The sequence below is a fragment of the Myotis daubentonii genome, chromosome 9 (assembly GCF_963259705.1).
Source record: "Myotis daubentonii chromosome 9, mMyoDau2.1, whole genome shotgun sequence".
In the NCBI taxonomy this organism is placed as follows: domain Eukaryota; kingdom Metazoa; phylum Chordata; class Mammalia; order Chiroptera; family Vespertilionidae; genus Myotis; species Myotis daubentonii.
Window position 1 is genome coordinate 30508607 of NC_081848.1, and position 19836 is coordinate 30528442.

General features: G+C 36.1%; 1 protein-coding gene across 2 annotated transcripts in view; it reads right to left on the reverse strand.

The window, feature by feature from the left end:
• The window catches only part of TMEM135 (transmembrane protein 135), a 236156-nt gene that overhangs the window by 132641 nt on the left and 83679 nt on the right, over positions 1-19836 (reverse strand). Inside the window, exon 5 of one of the 2 annotated variants that reach the window (XM_059708197.1) lies at positions 15647-15712. The exons of the other annotated variant lie outside the window; for it this stretch is intronic. Coding sequence (XP_059564180.1) covers positions 15647-15712 — 66 coding nt within the window. The remainder of the gene's footprint in view (positions 1-15646; positions 15713-19836) is intronic. 2 annotated transcript variants of the gene reach the window in all.

A 19836-nucleotide genomic window follows, 5' to 3' on the forward strand; every position in this document is an offset into this window, starting at 1 on the left:
GAAAACTGATTAATTAAAAAGTAATTAAAAGATTAATTCTGAAATTAAACTGTCCTTATATATAACACATATATGATATTCACACAACTGTCCTCTAATTTTCCTGATGAGTTTTTTGGATCACTTCTAATACACAAAGAAATATGTAAAGTAAAAGTTTCAATTTCTCTCAAATAATTTTTCAAAAGAGCAAATAAAATAACTGACACAAAGTGCCTTTTGAATTTAAAAGATTCTAAAATATTTGAAAGACACAATGCAGAAACTTTCTATTTAGAGAATGTTCGCTAAACATGCTCTTAATATAAAACAGATTAAGATTTATCAAACTCTGTTGGGACTTTTAAACAATAGTGTTAATATATAAACAGCACAAAGAAAATGTGATTTGCAAGTCTCAGTATCAATGCATACACATTTCAATTATCCTAAGATATCAATCTGTAAAAGAGTTTACATTTAGCAGATGATTAACGACCATTATTTAAAATTGCTGTTATTAAAAATATTAAGGAGGAATTTTTAATTGCCTTTAACTTAACTACACATTACAGAAGAAACACACAAAAAAATTTTAATGATTACTAAACCGTGCCAATTGAAAAAAAAAATCAGTCATTCAGACAGTTACAATTCAGATAGAAGAAAGCTTCAGCTTCAAGCAATCGCTTTCTTTCCTTGCCCTTCCTTAACCTCAACTCTGCAGAGCTATGTTCTATTGGAATTAAAAGTAATTAAGCCCTAGTAGGTCATGTACATGTGAAAGTCCAACAAATACCACAGTAAGACCAAATATTAATTTTACTAACATTCCAAATAAAAACTATTTAACAAAAACTTCACTTAAAATATTTAACACTAACTATTCAAAAGAAAAATTAAGAGAAACCCAAAAGAAATAATATTTTTAAAAGTGAGATTTATGGCCCTGGCAAGTGTGGCTAAGTTGGTTGGAGTATAATCAGCAACCCATAGATGTTTCTCTCTCACAGTGATGCTTTTCTCTCTCTCTCTGAGACTCTCTCTCTCTCTCTCCCTCCCACTCCCTCACCTTCTCCCACTATCTTCCCTTCCTCCCTCTAAAAATCAATTTAAAAAAATTTTTTACATGAGATTCATGGAAGTAGGTGCCATGTCTTACATTTGTTACTTATCATTACATTCCCCTGTATCTAGAACACAGTTTAAAAACATAATATTCTAAACAAAACATATTTCCTAAATCATATCTAATATTCATTAAATTAAATAATAAGTAGTAAATTATGCAAAGTACCTTTGGATATTCCTGTCACATTAACATTAAAATCAATTGTTTTAATAATCAAACACCACAGAAATAGAAAAGCAATAGGGCTAGATGTTGGAGATTTAAGGAGATACAAATTCCTGCCCACCAACACATATTTTTCACCACCTACTATTCAAAGCACCCTGATTAAGGTGCTACCATTTTAACCATTTTATCATACAGGTATATGTAATTATTACAGGCTACACGGGCATACCTTCACTTTACTGGACTTTAAATATGTTACATTTTTTGCAAATTGAACCCTAAGCCAATAAAAAGATTATGACTTGCTTTATTATAGCCTTTTGGAACCAAACTCATGTATCTCTAAAGCAGCGGTTCTCAACCTGTGGGTCGCGACCCCTTTGGGGGTCAAATGACCCTTTCACAGGGTCACCTAAGACCATCAGAAAACACATACATAATTACATATTGTTTTTGTGATTTATCACTATGCTTTAATTATGTTCAATTTGTAACAATGAAAGCACATCCTGCATATCAGATATTTACATTACGATTCATAACAGTAGCAAAATTACAGTTATGAAGTAGCAACGAAAATAATTTTATGGTTGGGGTCACCACAACATGAGGAACTGTATTAAAGGGTCGCGGCATTAGGAAGGTTGAGAACCACTGCTCTAAAGTATTCATGTACTGAACAACTTTCCACCCACCGTCACTAAGCAGTGAACAACAAACTGCAACTTAAACAAACATACATGCAGGAGAGATCTAAAATTCATTTTTAGATTTTTCCTCTTAACTTATTGTCCATTTGTCTTCCATTGACTCACCGAATATAAATTGGGTTTATGTGCAAAGTGTTATCCACAATGCAAAGGAAAATCAGACACAAAAGTTGCCCTTGGAGAGCTTAAAATCTAGCAGGAAATATAAGGCAAGAGACCAAGTAACAAATGTAAATGCAGGAATGATTTCCAGCTGGGGAGAGCGAAGAGGAGGTAAGGACTGAGATGGGACTCACATGAGAAAGAGGCAGGATTCGAACATGAAAAGTAGAAGAAATGGGAAAGGGCACATAGTTTGTTTTCAACAAATATTTACTGGCTTTTGAACCTTTCATTATCTTTGGCACAGTATAGCTAGCTATTACCATCTGCTTTTTAGCAGTCTGTGGGGTAAGTGAACATCTTGATCCTTTCTCTTTGGTGACAGAAGAGGTGATCTAGGATGCATGCCCGGGTTTTTGCCTCCCAACACTGTTGCACAGCCCAGGTAGCACAAGAAAATGGAAAACTCCTTCATATGGTTTTACCGTAATTCTTTGGAAGCAACTAGTTCTTACCATGTTTGGCAAATTTGATGTACTTAAAAGGAAAAAAAAAAAAACTAACTGTAACGCCAAAGTAGCCTAGACAAAACCCATCGAACCAGAGCTAAAGATGACTCTTCGGACAGCAACTCCCTCCCCCCCCTTTTTTTTTAAAACACAGGATAAACAACACTTTAAAATAACTGTCAGAGATATAAAATCTATTTGAGTCTGTATTTCTCCTCCTAATCTGCCTTGTATCATTTTCATAAAACACAAGCCTCTATTACCTACTATCACAAGGTCTGAGCAACGAACAAGAAACTGTAGCTTTAACTTAAACACACATGTAAGAAAGTACTTTGGTTTCTATTCCTCCTCCAAATTTGAATGTTAATTTTTTTAAAAAAGAAATAACATGCAAATCACAAAATGAACATTGTATATGCCTACTGTTAACAGGAAACACAGAACATTATATATGTTTCATTTGGGCTTGTAAATTTACAAAGTTTGCATGGAAAAATAAACAAAGACTTCATTCTAACACTGCTAAATAGCATTACATATTCAAAATTCTGTTCTGAAACTTTATTGTTGGCAAATGATTTCCAGTTATTTCTTGGGCTTTATTAAGGACCCCAAGGCTTATTACTCTCATTTCAAATACAGCCCACGATACCAACCCTATCTTTAAAATAAAATAGAAATTGGCATGTTCACGTAAAACAAACTAAAGACTTCAAACATCATACAGAAATATTGAGAGCAAGGATTCAATTCTCCTAAAAGAATAAAATCTGGGGGATTTCCAGTTTCACGTGCCACTCCACCAGAACAAGTACAAAGCTGAACGAGCTAAATAAACCAACAACTCTTCTTGGACCTGTAAGAGAGGTGAGGAAGCAGGCGAACGGAACCTCTGCCCCTGACTGAGGCCACAGGGAGTCCTGGCTCACCTAGGCAGGAAACCAGGGCCTGGGTAGGAACACCTCAACGATCATTGAATGAACTGCTGCTGGCTCATACGGACAAGTCTGAGAGTTAAGAACTCCGGGGGAAGCAGTCAAAAGGGGACCTCACACTTTCGTGAGTTTTACCTCCAAGAACTTGACTAGGTTCTCACAATACATTTCAGAGAAAAATCCCCTGGTGCTTCCAAGCAGGGGAAAAATGCCTACCCTCAAAAGAAACTAGTTAACCAGAGCCTAGCCTGCTGGGGTATCATCAGGGCCTAACTGCCCTGGGGGAGGGGAAATACGCAGCTCCAGCCCACTTGGACCATCCTGTCTCACCTGAGAAACACCTGTGAAGTTCACAGTCCAGAGGCACAGGCTCCCTACAGGACTGAGACTTAGGGGACTATGGAATGCTTCTCCTCCTCCCACGCCTCACTGCCATATTACTAGTCCTATTCACAGCAGCTCCTTTTACCCAGAACACCATGGCCAGCTATCAAAAAAAAAAAATTACAAAACATCCTAAAAGGCAAAAAAAACAAACAAACAAAACAGTGTGAAGAGACAAAAGCAGGCATCAAAACCAGATATGGCACAGATGTTGCAATTATCAGACCAGGAATTTAAAACAACTATGGTTAATATGCTAAGGACTCTAATGGACAAAGTCAACAACATGCAAAAACAGATGGGCAATGTAAGCAGAGAGATGAAAATCCTAAGAAATAACCAACAAGAAATGCTAGAGATAAAAAATACTGCAACAGAAACGAAGAATGCCTTTGATGGGCTTAGTAGTAGATGACATGGCTGAGGAAAGAATCTCTGATCCTGAGGATACATCAAATAGAAACCTCCAAAACTGAAAAGCAAAGAGCAACAAAGATGGAAAAAAACAGAATATCCAAGGACTATGAACAACTACAAAAGGTGTAACATACGTGTAAGGGCAATACCAGAAGAAGAAGAAAGGGAAGAAATATTTGAAAGAATGATAATTTCCCCAAATTAATGTCAGACACCAAATAGTTTCAGCAAGCTCACAGAACACTACACAGGATAAATACCAAATAAACCATACCCCGGCAACTCATTTTCAAATCAGAGGAGAAAAATTTTTTTAAAGAAAGTAAAAATCCTGAAAGAAGCCTAAGGAAAAAATAATCTATAGAACTAGCCTCCTTAATCTTCAACAGTCCAAGGAAAATTATAAGAATGAGAATGATCGCCTTGAGCAGTGGTTAGAGCATCAGCCTGTGGCCTGAAGAGTCACAGGTTCAACTCCCATCAAGGGCAGGTACCTTGGTTTCAGGCTCAATCCCTGGCCCCAGTTGGGGCACATGAGGGAAGCAACCAATCAATGTGTCTCTCTCACATCAATGTTTCTCTCTTTGTGTGTCTCCCCCTTCCTTCCACTCTCTCTAAAAATCAATGGAAAAATATCCCCAAGTGAGGATTAAAAAAAAAAAAAGAATGAAAATGATCTGAGCAGCCGAAACCGGTTTGGCTCAGTGGCTAGAGCGTCAGCCTGCGGACTGAAGGGTCCCAGGTTCGATTCCGGTCAAGGGCATGTACCTGGGTTGCGGGCACATCCCCAGTAGGAGATGTGCAGGAGGCGACTGATCGATGTTTCTCTCTCATCGATGTTTCTAACTCTCTATCTCTCTACCTTCCTCTCTGTAAAAATCAATAAAATAAAAAAAATAAAAAAATAAAATGATCTGAGCAGTATTGTCTTTCAATACACATGGGTTTTTTGTTTTAACCATTATCTTTTTGTCTTATAATTTACATACAATAAAAGTTACTCTTTAAGGTATGTAATTCTATGGGTTTTAAAAAATTCATAGAGTTGGGTACTGTATTCAGTACTTTGATACAGAATAGTTCCATCACCAAAAGCATTCCCTCATTTTGTCCTTCTGAATCAACCCCTCCAGTCTCTGCCAACTACTAATCTGATCTCCCATCTCTATAGTTTTGGTTTTTGTAGAATGTCAAATAGATGGAAATGATACAATATGCAGCCTTGTGGGAGGGAAGTTCACTACGCTCTGTGAATGGGTAAATGTATGTCTTTCACCAAATTTGGATGTTTTCAGACATTACTTCTTCAAATTCTTTTTCTGCACAAACTTCTTTCTTCTCTTCTAAAACACTTATAACACAAGTGTTAGAGCTTTGCTATTGTCATTTAGGTTCTTAATCTTTGCTTTTCAGTCTTTTACTCACAATTACTACTGGACTTTCTCCAATTCACTTTTCTTTTCTCTGCCTTCTCCACTCTGCTACTGAAGTCATCTAGTAAATTCTTAGTTGCTTTAGCATTTAATAATAATATTTTTTGTGTTAATTTTCCATCCAAAAATTTGAATTTGGTTTTTTTTATGGTTTCTTTTCTTTGCTGAAACTTCAATATCCCCATTCGTGTCAAAGGGTTTGCACTTTTTATTATAACTCTAAAATTGAGATCATCTCAGGTTTGGCATCTGTTGACTGGTGTTTTTCCTACAATTAGTTATAATTTCCCTGGTTCTTGGTATGTCAAATATTTTTAGATTGTACCCTAGGGACTAGTATTATGACACTCTTGGTCATGTTAAAGACTTCTGGTCCTCTGGAAAATTGATTTGTTGTCCACCAACTTACACCATACACAAAAATAAACTCAAAATGGATAAAGGACTTAAATGTACGACAGGATACCATAAAAATTCTAGAAGAATCCAAAGGCAAGAAAATCTCAGACATATGCCGAAGCAATTTCTTCACTGATACAGCTCCTAGGGCACTTGAAACTAAAGAAAAAATGAACAAATGGGACTACATCAAAATAAAAAGCTTCTGCACAGCAAAAGAAACCATCAACAAAACAACGAGAAAACCCACTGTGTGGGAAAACATATTTGCCAATGACATATCTGATAAGGGCCTAATCTCCAAAATTTATAGGGAACTCATACAACTTAACAAAAGAAAGATAAACAATCCAATCAAAAAATGGGCAAAGGACCTAAATAGACACCTTTCAAAAGAGGACATCCAGAAAGCCAAGAGACATATGAAAACATGCTCAAAGTCACTAATCATCCGAGAGATGCAAATCAAAACAACAATGAGGTACCATCTCACACCTGTCAGACTGGCTATCATCAACAAATCAACAAACGACAAGTGCTGGAGAGGATGTGGAGAAAAAGGAACACTTGTGCACTGCTGGTGGGAATGCAGACTGGTGCAGCCACTATGGAAGACAGTATGGAGTTTCCTTAAAAAACTGAAAATGGAACTCCCATTTGACCCTGTGATCCCACTTCTAGGAATATATCCCAAGAAACCAGAAACACCAATCAGAAAGGATATATGCACCCCTATGTTCATAGCAGCACAATTCACCATAGCTAAGATCTGGAAACAGCCTAAGTGCCCATCAGTAGATGAATGGATTAGAAAACTGTGGTACATCTACACGATGGAATACTATGCTGCTGTAAAAAGGAAGGAACTCTTACCATTTGCAACGTCATGGATGGAACTGGAGAGCATTATGCTAAGTGAAATAAGCCAGTCAATAAAGGAAAAATACCACATGATCTCACTCATTCGTGGACAATAGAGACCATTATAAACTTTTGAACAATAATAGATACAGAGGCAGAGCTGCCTCAAACAGATTGTCGAGCTGCAGCGGGAAGGCCGGGGAGGGTTGGGGGGCAGGAGGTAGGGGGGTAAGAGATCAACTAAAGGACTTGTATGCACGCATATAAGCATAACCAATGGACATAAGACACTGGGTGATAGGGGAGGCTAGGGGACTGTCTAGGGCGGGGGGATAAAATGGATACATATGTAATACCCTTTGTAATACTTTAAGCAATAAAAAAAAAACAAAAAAAAAACAAAATATTAAAAAAAAAAAAATTGATTTGTTGTCATTTTTGTTGCTATTTTTGTTGTTGTTGTAGGCAACCAACCCTGTTAGGTTCCAAACACAAGTCCTGACCCACCTTCTATGGGTTGTGGTTTCAATATCATTTTCCATTTCCCAGGTCTTTTCAGTGCCATTCAGTATATCCCCATTTGTGCCACCTAAGGGCAGTGGTCTACACTGTAGTTACTCAAAGCCTCTATTATGGTTCCACAAAGGAGTTCCACACACGCTCGGCACAGGGGTGATTTCAGACTTCACACACAGACTTGGGTCATCTTTTTCTCTACCGCCTGCCTCTCTATGACTTTTCCCACAGTCTGTCTCCCAGGCCCCTTTTCTTGATCCTCTGCCTACACTGGTTTTTTGACTCCCATCATCGCACATTTCCTGTAATTACATCTGCCTCAGGGGTGAAGTGATGAGGGGAAAGGAGGAAAATCTAACAGATAGTCTCCCCACACTTCTTGGATGACAGGAGCCCCTTTTTCAGTCTCTTTGGTCAAAGGGACAGATTATCACTCAGTATTAAATGGCTGCATAGCTGCCACTGCCACAGCTGGAGGACAACCCCATGACTGGGGACACCTGCAGTCCCACCAGAAGAATGAAATCAAAATACAGAACATAAAAAGAAAATGGTATTTTTCTGCACAGTTTCCTTCATGATGGGCCTTCCTTTCCAGTTCTCGAACCATACACAGAGGAACACAGGGTTTCTCCTAGAGCTTTTTCTGTCTGGATCCATTGTGCAGACAGAAATAATCAAAAATAATGACTAATAAAACACATAAAAATAATGACTAATAAAACACATAAAAAGATGTCCAAAGTCATTAGGGAAGTACAAATTACAACCACAATAAGTTAGATACCACTACATGTTTCTTGAATGGCTATAATAAAAAGACTGATAATGCCAAATGTTGACAAAAATCTGACAACAGGACCCCTTATCCGTTGACATTGTAAATGTAAAATGGTACTGCCACTTTTCTTAAAAATTTATTCATATGACCTCGCAATTCTATTCTGAAGTAGCAACCGAAGAGACATTTAAACATATGTCAACACAATGACTTCTATGCAAATGCTCACAGAAGTATACATAATAGACAAAAACTAGAGACAATCTAAATTTCATTAAATAGATAAACAAAATATTATCCATACAATAGAATACCATTCAGTCATGAAAAGGAAAACTGATATGGATGAACCTTAAAAACATGCTAAGTGACAGAAGTCAGAAACAAAAGAGTACATATACAGAGTGACCCCAAAAATCTATACACACACTTTGAATAATTATAAAGGCAGTGTTTATTTAAAAACATTTCATTTTCAAAATTGAGCTATCAGCTGTTGAAGTGTGTATACATTTTGGGGGGACACCTGTATATAAAGTTTTCAGGAAAGGCAAATCTATAGATTATGCTATAATAAGGAATAGATCTGGTCTTTGTTCCCAGTTCCTGGTACACAGCTTCAAAAATCCTTAAAATTTCCTTAGTGACAGGTGTGTCTGCTATGCTAATGGAGTGATTCATGGTGACAGCTTTAGAATTAGGCTCATCACTGGAATAATCAACCACATCACTTTATACAAATCCTTTCATTTCTGATCTGCCATGTCCCTACTCAACCACCACAAGCAATACTTGTCTCTACATAGCAAACTCACCTATTAAGAATGCAGTCAAGAGTCAACAAAGAGAAACGATGTATAAACAAAATGGTAATAATTATACATATGTATGTGTATGAAATTAAATTCCCTTGGTAATTCAAAAAGTTTAAATTACTTGCTGTTGAACATTATACACAAAAATCCTTTATACAAAGAAATGTTTTCTATATCTCAGAAGACTTTATTTTAAGTAGAGCCTGCATTTCCTAATGCATTCAACCACATCCAGTATATAAACCAAGGGAAGCAAGTTTAAGTTCAGTGATCAGTTGGTGGACAGGAAGTAGTTGGGACTGGCCTTACCCATGTGGAAATAATTGCTTTCCTGGCCTAAAGCTCTTCTTATTAGGATCAAAACAAATTGATGTTATCTTAAGAACCCTTCCAATTTTTGAAAAATAAAACCTAAGTGTTCCATAGTTAGCCAGATATTGTTTATTTTGTTTAAGGGCAAAATCGTGGCACATTTATTTTTGTATTTAAATCAAAAGAGTTACTATTGTGAAGAAAATAAGGGCATTTCAAAAGATAATTATCTCGTACAGAAAGGTACAAAGCTGGTACAGACAAGACCACCAAGCTTAAACATTGTGATCTGATATTTTTAAAACCTCACTTTGGCCCTTGGCCTTCTTTATCTTCACCAGAATTTTCCAAATAAACTCAGTTTATTCACCAGGAGTTATAGTATATAACATGATGAGCCATTTAAAGCAGATTTAGTGACAAAGATAAGCTATTTCAGCAAGAATAAAATACAAGTTCTGAAGCTCAATGTTTTATAATGCAATTCTGGCACAGACTCTAAATTTTCTAGGCACCTGCCAAAATGTAACATGTTGTTTGGATTCATAGAATTGGAGAACTGAAAATGTTACATAGACCAGTCTTCTGTGTCTGTCAGTTCAATATCTATACCAGCCAGATTGATGGCTATTAAAGAAAACAACTTTTTATAAATGAGCAAGGTAACAATTCCACAACTTCTTTGAAGCCTCAGTTAATGTTTCATCATCCTGAAATAATGACCAGAAGCATGTTATCTCAGCGATAACTTCCCACTTCATTAGAAACAGGTTTGCAACTTCCTTGTTGCTTGTTATAAAAATTCTCTAGGCCTTAATTTTTCTGTTTAGGTACTTTCCCATATTATTTCTTTTCTCCTTCTCTAGATATGGTCCATTTTTCATAAATATATAATTTTTTAAAGCTATAGTGTATCTTCTGCTTGAAGAAAAATCATAATAACTTTTCTGGACTAAATTCTGATAGATTATTTGTATAGTTTATTAATAAACATATAATTTGGAAATCACTCACAGAAGAAAATAACAATAGATGTGAATTATTTGGGAACCATCCAGTCGTGAGAATTATTCTTTTCTTTTTCTTTAGATGATATGGAGATATGGGAGAAAGCTAATCACGTTAACAAAGAGTATCTTTCAATGGCAACTTACATGTGTAAAGTACCTTAATATTTTCTTCCGTTATAATACAATACATAAAGCAGAGTATTGCAGAAGAGATAATCCCATTTTTCTTGACAGGCTTAGCTGAGCCTTAGTCTGCATTTCTGAACCGTCAGTGTCTTGCCATTCTCAGTAGGACTTTTGCCCAACTAAATCTTGCAATTATCAGGAGAACTAAATTTTCATTAAGTAATGACTTCACCTTGTCTTTTAAATAGCATTCTAATTTGTTTGCACATGTTAGTTTTCCTGTAACGATGCACTTCTCCCTACTATGTTTATTCTATATGTAGAAACAAAATCCTGATCAGCAGCATTTGGTTGGTTGAGTAGTATACCACGAGTCTGTAACTGACCATATACTCTCTCTGTTACTGAGCTATTGGCACGAGACAGCAGAGGGCACTGGCAATATACGCTGACCTGAATATCTTGAGTCCCATAGGAAGGAAATGTTCATTCAAAAGTACCACTGCTTTTAACACTGCTATTAACGCAGCTATTGACCCCCATAATATCTAAAGTCTGTCTATTACTTTCCAAGTGTCAGTTCACACACTGTTCTAAATAAACACACTCCCAAGCTCTCCATGTACTCACTCTTAATATAAAAAGAAACACTCCATCATGTTTAATTACATAAAAAATAGTTATCGTTTAGTACAGGTTAAACTCTAAAATACTTGCTTTGTGCCAGATATTGTGCTAGCTGCTTTATACATAGTGTCTAACTTATTTCTCGCAGAGTAATGCATGAAGTGGATGCTTTTATCCCATTTGCAGAAGACAACACTGATTGGCAAGTTCAAGTGGCAGGTTATGGGCTCAGCCACTAGACTGTAAAGCTTCCTAAGAGCAGAAACCATTTTAGTTTTATTTACATTTAAAAACCAGCACCTACAATAGTGCCTGGCACTCAATTAATATTTAGGGAAGAAAGAAAAGGGAACTAGACCTGATTCCAGTGCCATGTGTCACATCTGCTTTAAGATGCTCTCAGTAAATATCTGCTCATTTGATTAGATTTTACAAGCCACTAGCTACAGGCATTTTACTAGCCACGAGGCCTCAGAGACTTCACTATTTTAAATACTAACACTTTACCTGTTAAACACACATATTTTCTAAGGTGATATTAAAAGAGAAATAGTAAAAAAATATAAAAATAAAAAAATAACTAAGAAAAAATATATGCTATTTAAAAGCATAAATATATGGCCCTGACCATTGTGGCTCAATTGGTTGAGAGTGTCCCAGGCACCAAAAGGTTGCTGGTTCAATTCTTGTCCAGGGCATGTGCCCAGGTTTTGGGTTCAGTTGCCGCCCCAAAATTAAGAAACACATTTTAAAATTTTCTACCCAGAAAATTATCTGCTTTCTAGCTTATGTAACTGAATCAAGATATAAAAATTCAGCTAGCTCTTATACAGGATTGTGCAAAGTGCACATCAACATGGCTAGGCATTTAGTCGCAAACAGAATTGTGATAGGGTCAGCATTTTTTTCTATTCATTTTTATGTCCAATATTACATATATGAAAAAATAATAGTGATAATGAGAATGCATTAAAAATCTGGATGATTATATAATCTTGGAGTCTTAGCTACTATGTTATTTTCAATTGTCAAACTGAATGATTAGACCACTGAATGATTAGAAAACTTTAGTCAAGAAAGTAAATTACATCGAGAAAGATTGCATTGTAGAGTGGGACGTATAGGCTTTGGAGTCATACTGGGGTTCAATTCCCAGCTCTCCCATTTCCTGGCTGTTTGATCACAGCTAAAATGTTTAACTTCTCTGAGCCTCAGTTTATCTATAAAATGGGCATAATAATTATTCCATTGCAGAGTTGTGATGAAGATTTTAAAAGATATCACTTCTTTGCTTAAACCCTCCAATGATTCATTATAATTTATAAAGTATGTTTCAGACTCTTTCAAAAACACCTTACTTTAAGAGAGAGGAGCTATGTTTTCTGGTTTCAACATCTTAAAATGTCCAAGCAGAAATGTCCAATTGGGTAGACAAAATGTAGACGTAGTGACAGATTACAGTGAAGGGTAAGCTAGCAGAGCTCAGTGTCTTCACGCATCCAGATAACAAATTTACTCAAAAACTGGTCTTTTTATAATGTAGATATACCAGTCTTTATTCCTCCTACCTGACATAATTGTCATAGGGTTACTTATTAATCCCCGTTTAACAAATAATTTTGTAGTGATGGGCTAGAACAATTTTTTAAACCCCCTAGGACAGCGATTCTCAACCTGTGGGTCGCGACCCCTTTGGGGGTCGAATGACCCTTTCACAGGGGTCGCCTAAGACCATCGGAAAACACATATATAATTACATATTAATTATAATGATTAATTACTATGCTTTAATTATATTCAATTTGTAACAATGAAATTGGGGGTCACCACAACATGAGGAACTGTATTAAAGTGTCGCAGCATTAGGAAGGTTGAGAACCACTGCCCTAGGATAAGTAACCACTGCCACTCCCATCCCTTAACATATCAAAAATTTTCCATTATGATAAATATGGTGATTTCCGCTTCTGTTTTAAATAATCCCTTATATTGTTAACCTTTTAGTTTATCTCATACTCCCAAATGATATCTCTGTTATTGCCTTCATACTAAAATTTAGCACATTCCAAGTGGAATCTGCACTCCGGGTACTTCCAGACTCCACCTAAACTAAGCATTTCTATTCTTTCCAGATTTTTTTTTTTTTTCAGGTATTGATACAATTGTCTCCTCCAGCAGAAAGAGAGGTACTCTAAAGACAGGAACCATATTATATAGCACCGGGCCCACCATCATCTCCAATATGTGTATGCCACCCATATACATACACATATTCAATAACATATTTGCTTTGTTTTAATACTCTACTTCTAAAAGGCAAATAATTAAAACTAATTAGTGGCCTAACCTAACTACCATTTACTGGATATTTACTATATCTCACTCTCTATTTTTTTAAACTACAAAATATTACCATACATTATCAACTCTAAAATATCAGAGTCTTATAAGAAATCTCACAATTTAAGAGAAGTTAAATGTGAATAATAGTGAATGGTGACTGTAGGTGCCACTGACTGGAAGACACAGTCCATCTTTAGGGATCTGAAAATGTAAGGGGGAAATGTACTTCTTTCAGTTTCAATTTTATGTTAGAAACTTTGTCCAACATTGCTCTGGCCGGTGTGGCTCAGTTGGTTGGGTGTCATCCCGTGCACCAAAGGATTGCGGGTTCGATTCCCAGTCAGGGCACATGCCCAGGTTGGGGGCTCCATCCTGGGGTGGGGGAGGGGGTTATAGGAGACAGCCATTCAAAGTTGCGCTCTCACATGGATGCTTCTCTCCCTTCTTCTCCCTCTAAAAATCAATAAACTATTCTCTTTTTTTAAATATATTTTATTGATTTTTTACAGAGAGGAAGGGAGAGGGATAGAGAGTTAGAAACATCGATGAGAGAGAAGCATCGATCAGCTGCCTCCTGCACACCTCCCGACTGGGGATGTGCCCGCAACCAAGGTACATGCCCTTGACCGGAATCGCACCTGGGACCCTTCAGTCCCCAGGCCGACGCTCTATCCAGTGAGCCAAACCAGCCAGGGCAATAAACTATCCTTTAAAAAAATTTTTTAACAAATGTAATAATCTGAACAATAAAGATTTAATTAAAAAAAAAATTTTTTAAAAGCACTTTGTCCAACATTAATACTTGTTAACCAGGTTAGTCACCTGTAGCAATCTGGGGGAGAAATGGATCAAAATACATTGCTTTAACTACTTCCCCAAACAGGTACATATGCACTATGTGTTGGTGTGCTCAGAAGATTTCTTATAAAACCGCCTTGCATACATTTTCCCAAACTTCTTATTAAAGAAGATAAAGTTCAAAAGTTCATTCCCCCCCATGAGAAAATACATAGTAATTACTAAAATCTGATATTCATTTTGACACATTCTGGGCAGATAAATATATCTGACTTCATTAATGAGAATGTTTTCTTAAACTGGCCCCACATACTACAGTTTGCTGAGAATACAAAGGGGTCACTTGTCTTTTTCATACAAAAAAATGTTACAAATTAATACCAAAGGGATTTGCCATTTAGGAGTCTATGATTTCCAAATGATTGTACATTTTCACCTAGCAAGCAGATATATTGACAAATACATTTTATAAAGTAGAGTGATAATTAGGCTAGTAATAGTTTTCAATAAAAATTTATTTCAGGTGGTAGAATTTTTTTTAAGAATTGGTAGAAACACAAAAGTCAAAATTTAAAATCTGTATCTTGAGTTTCTACTATAAAAAAGAGCAGACTAAATTCCATTTCTCTCTCTCCCCTCCTCTTCCTCTTCTTCTCCCCAACCCTCTCCTTCTATCTCTCTTAATCTGTAATAAATATCAGCATTTCAAATTATTTTATCCTAAGAAAGAAGTATCAGATCTATAGAGCATAAAACAGGGGGGGGGGGGGGGAGGGAAAAGTATGGGATCATATTCATTAAAAAATATATATTTCCAGAAGTTGTTATTAAACAAAATATCAGTTTCTTTTAAGCATAAAAACAATTGGCAAGTAAAGAATAAAAGGCTCAGCAATTCATTTTCAGCCCAAGATCAGGTTCCAATATGACTGGATTATTTAAAATAGATTATTAGGTCAGAGATACAACAGGTTTTTCTCAATTTGTTACATAAAGCATCATAAAATTCACATTTTTAAATGTCATTCTATGAATTAAGTACTAATACTTAGACCGGCCAGTGTGGGTCAGTGGTTGAGCCATGAACCAGAAGGTCGCAGTTTCATTCCTGGTCAGGGCCTGAGATGCAGGGGGCATGCAGAAGACAGCCAATCGATGATTCTCTCTCATCATTGATATTTCTATTTATCTCTCCCTCTCCCTTCTCTCTCTAAAATAAAACCATATTTTTAAAAATATGTATATATCTGTAAGAAGTAATAATTATATCAAAATTATTATCTTACTTCTCCATTTCTTAACTTTGTGATGGTTCCTCTTGCTACGCCCATTCTAAATAATGTTTCTGTGGCCTGTAAAAAAAAAAAAAAAAATCTAGAATGATTCAACTGTACATCCCACCTCCAAATTGTAAAAGACATTTCCAGTAACTTCTAGAGCAGTGGTTCTCAACCTTCCTAATGCCGCGACCCTTTAATACAGTTCCTCATGTTGTAGTGACCCTCAACCATAAAATTATTTTCGTTGCTACTTCATAACTATAATTTTGCTACTGTTATGAATCATAATGTAAATATCTGATATGCAGGATGTATTTTCATTGTTACAAATTGAACATAATTAAAGCATAGTGATTAATCACAAAAACAATATGTAATTATATATGTGTTTTCTGATGGTCTTAGGCAATCCCTGTGAAAGGGTCATTCGACCCCCAAAGGGGTAGCGACCCACAGGTTGAGAACCGCTGTTCTAGAGAAACATCAATAAGGCACAGTAAAAGCTATAAGCTCTAACTTATACTCCCAAAATATCATTTCTAGAAGCTTTTAATGACATCAGGAGCTCAAACAAAATTTTTTAAGGTAATTTTGATTTGCTAGTATTTTTCCAGATCTATAGTCCAAATTAGTACACTTAGATAAGCTAAAACCTTAGTTTGATTAACAAAGATTAAATAAAAATTTAGCCTAGCTGGCATGACTCAGTGTTTGAGTGTCGACTTATGAACCAGAGGATCACAGTTCAATTCCCTGATAGGGTACATGCCCAGGTCTCAAGCTCGATACCCAGTGGGGGGCATACAGGAGGCAGCCCAATCAATGACTCTCTCTCATCACTAATGTTTTTATCACTCTCTCCCTCTCCCTTCCTCTCTAAAATCAATTAAAATATTTTAAAAATTGTTTTAATAAAATAAAAATTTAATACTTGCACTCAAATAAGAAATTGTTGGTTCTGATTTTTAGTTTCCATTTGAGTTTAGTTCAAATCACTTGACTGCCAGTGAAATACTGACAAAAGATGAAATAATTCAGTAATGTAATATATTAAATAACACAAAAAGACTTATTGGTTTCTATACACTAATAATGAATAACCCTAAAAGGAAATTAAGAATTCTATTTACAATAGCATAAAAAAGTACCTTTAGAATAAACTTAACTAAAAAAAGACTTGTTCACTGAAAACTACAAAACACTGCTGAAAAAGATTAAAGAACACTTAAACAAATGGCAAAGCATCCTATGTTCACAAATTAGAAGATTTAATATCACTAAGATATAAGTGATATAAAGTGATATAAAGATTCAGTGTGATTCTTCTTTTGTGTTTTTTGCAGAAATACAAAAATCCATCCTAAATTTTATAAGGAACCTAAATAGCAAAAACAATTTTGAAAAGGAGGAACAAACTTGGAGAAGTCACACTTCCTAATTTCAAAACTTACTACATTCAGCTTTGGTAATCAAACAGTAGTGTGATATTGTCATAAGACAGGAATATAGGACAATGATATAGAATAGAGCCCCAAAATAAACCCTTAAATATATATGGTCTGATAATATTCAGTAAAGGGTATCAAGACCTTTCAAACGGGGAAAGGACAGTCTTTTTAACAAATGCTGCTGGGAAAACTAGATATCCACATGCAAAAGAGTGAGACTGAACCCCTACCTTATACCATATGCAAAAATTAATTCAAAAGGGATGAAAAGACTAAATGTAACAGCTAAAACTATAAAACTGTTAGAAAAAAATATAAGGGATAAGCTTCATGACTCAAGGTCTGGAAAGGACATGCTTCCCGGCTCCCAGGTGGCTACCTTCTTGTTGCATCCTCACGTGGCAGGGAGCAAACAGAAGCAAGCTCTCTCTGTGCTTTTCCAGGGGTGCCAAACCCCATTCATGAGGGCAAAGCCCTTATGACCTCATCTAACCCTAATCCCCTCCCAAAGGCCACACTCCTGATAGCATCACAGTGGGAGGTAAGGTTTCAAAATGAATTTGAGGGGAACACAAATATTCAGTCCATAACAGGGTTGTTCCATTCAGAAGGGGCAAGTTCAGAGGCCAGTAGGTAGAATCATGCTTGGCACGCTCAAAGATGAATAAGATGCCAATGAGGCTGAAAGGAAAAGATTGCATGAGAATTTTGTTGGAAAAGAGAGGATGTAAGTTCCTCTGTTCAATATGTGCTATTATTTTTTAATCTGGCATAAGAGAAATGCATTACCATCCTTTAATAATTGAAAATAAAATTCAAAGAATGCTCTACTAAACATCAATTTTAAGAATTAGTATATGAACAAAAAAAGAGAGAAAATTTTAAATTTAAAATTTTAAGAAATCCAGGAGATGGAAAATTGGAGGAAACTGTAAGGAAATTGATGTATGTATACAAAAGTCAGTGTAACATGTTAATTTGGATATAAGAAAGTCAGTAACAGAAGAAATGATAAAAGGGGTTGCAAGTGGCTGCCTCTGGATTGTGGAGATCAGGCACTGGAAGGGTGAAGAAGGGTACTCTTTTTCTACTAGCTTTGCAGCATACTGTTTGACTGTTTAAACTACTTGTAAATTCTTGATCAAAACTTTTTTTATCTACTAAAGGAATAAGAAATCAATGTATAATCTTACAAAGAAATCAAATACTTCACAATTTTAACAGACTGGTGTTTATAAGAATAGTGGAGGCCCGGGGCATGAGGTCCCTCGGCCTGGCCTGCGCCCTCTCGCAATCCAGGACTCCTTGGGAGATGTCAGACTGCTAGTTTCGGCCCGATCCCCGCAGGCCAGGCCAAGGGACCCCACTAGTGCACAAATCCGTGCGCTGGGTCTCTAGTATGCATATAAGATCATTGGTTAATATCTTCCCAACCTCCCTCCTCCCCACATTCCTCTAAGATTCATCAGTCTGTTCCACGTTTCCATGCAGGTGCGTTGAGTGTCTGCCCCCTGGTGGTCAGTGCACGTCATAGCTACTGGTCGAACGGCTGATTAGGCTTTTATATATATGGATAGTTGGGTGTAAAAGATGAAGAGACTAAGAAAAAAACAAAACTCAGAGACACAGACAATAGTCTGGTGATTAGGTAAAGAAAAGAGGAGTGGGAGGAGGTGGAAGAGAGTAAGTGAAAGGGGGATAAATGGTAATGGAAGGAGACTTGACTTGGGGTGGTGAACACACAATACAATATACAGATGATGCTATTATAGAGCTGTGCACCTAAAACCTACATAATTTTATTAACTAATGTCATCCCAAAAAATTCAATTTAAAAAAAATTTTAAAGAATATACTTGAGGTCTGAATAGAAGGATATAAAGGCAAACAGTGTAAGTAAACTCAAAAGATTGGCAATAAATGAGATGGAGTTGTTGCTAGAAAGAGCAGAGTTGAGAGAAAATTGATAACAGGGTAATTTTTAGGATAGATGAGATGTAAACATGTTCTTAATGACTAAGTACTCAGTAAGGTGGGAGAATTTATAGACACAGGATGAAAATGAATATTGACTGAGATTCCTGCAGAGGAGAAAGGAGCAAATATAGTAGATAAATTCTCTCCCTCTCTCTGCCTTTACCCCTATTCTCCTCTTATCCCTCTCCACTCCCCTCCCTTCCCATCTGAAATAGGAGACAGGATAACCTTCTGAGAATGACCAAGATACTAACTTAAGGACAAGGGTGAGAGTATGGCATGCATATAAAAGGAAAACATAAGGGAAAGGAATACAGAACGAACTACCAAGCATTACTAAAAGCCCAGCTAAGGTTGAAAATCATAAGTCTTTGTCATTGCAAATCATGTTTTGCAAAATTCAATGTTTAAGAATTGTCAAGGAAAAATGAGCAAGGCTAGAGAGGATATGGATTAAAAGGTAACTCCTTTTAATTCAACTTCATTGGTAAAATACAGCATGTAACTTAGAAATAAAAGCAAATTTTTCTAACATTTTTCCCACAGGTCAGAATTTATTTATTAAAGTTCAGATTTTCAAAAAAGATAAAAACTAAATAAATGAATAAAACAACGTCAATGTTAACAACACAGTGTCACAATTGTTCTATACTCAAAATGTAGAGACAATCTCAGACTCAGGAAACTCTTCAAATTAAATAAATCAACTTTATCTTTAAAACCGGAAGGGGGAAAAACTCCCCAAATGTCACTAATCTTGTACTTAAAATT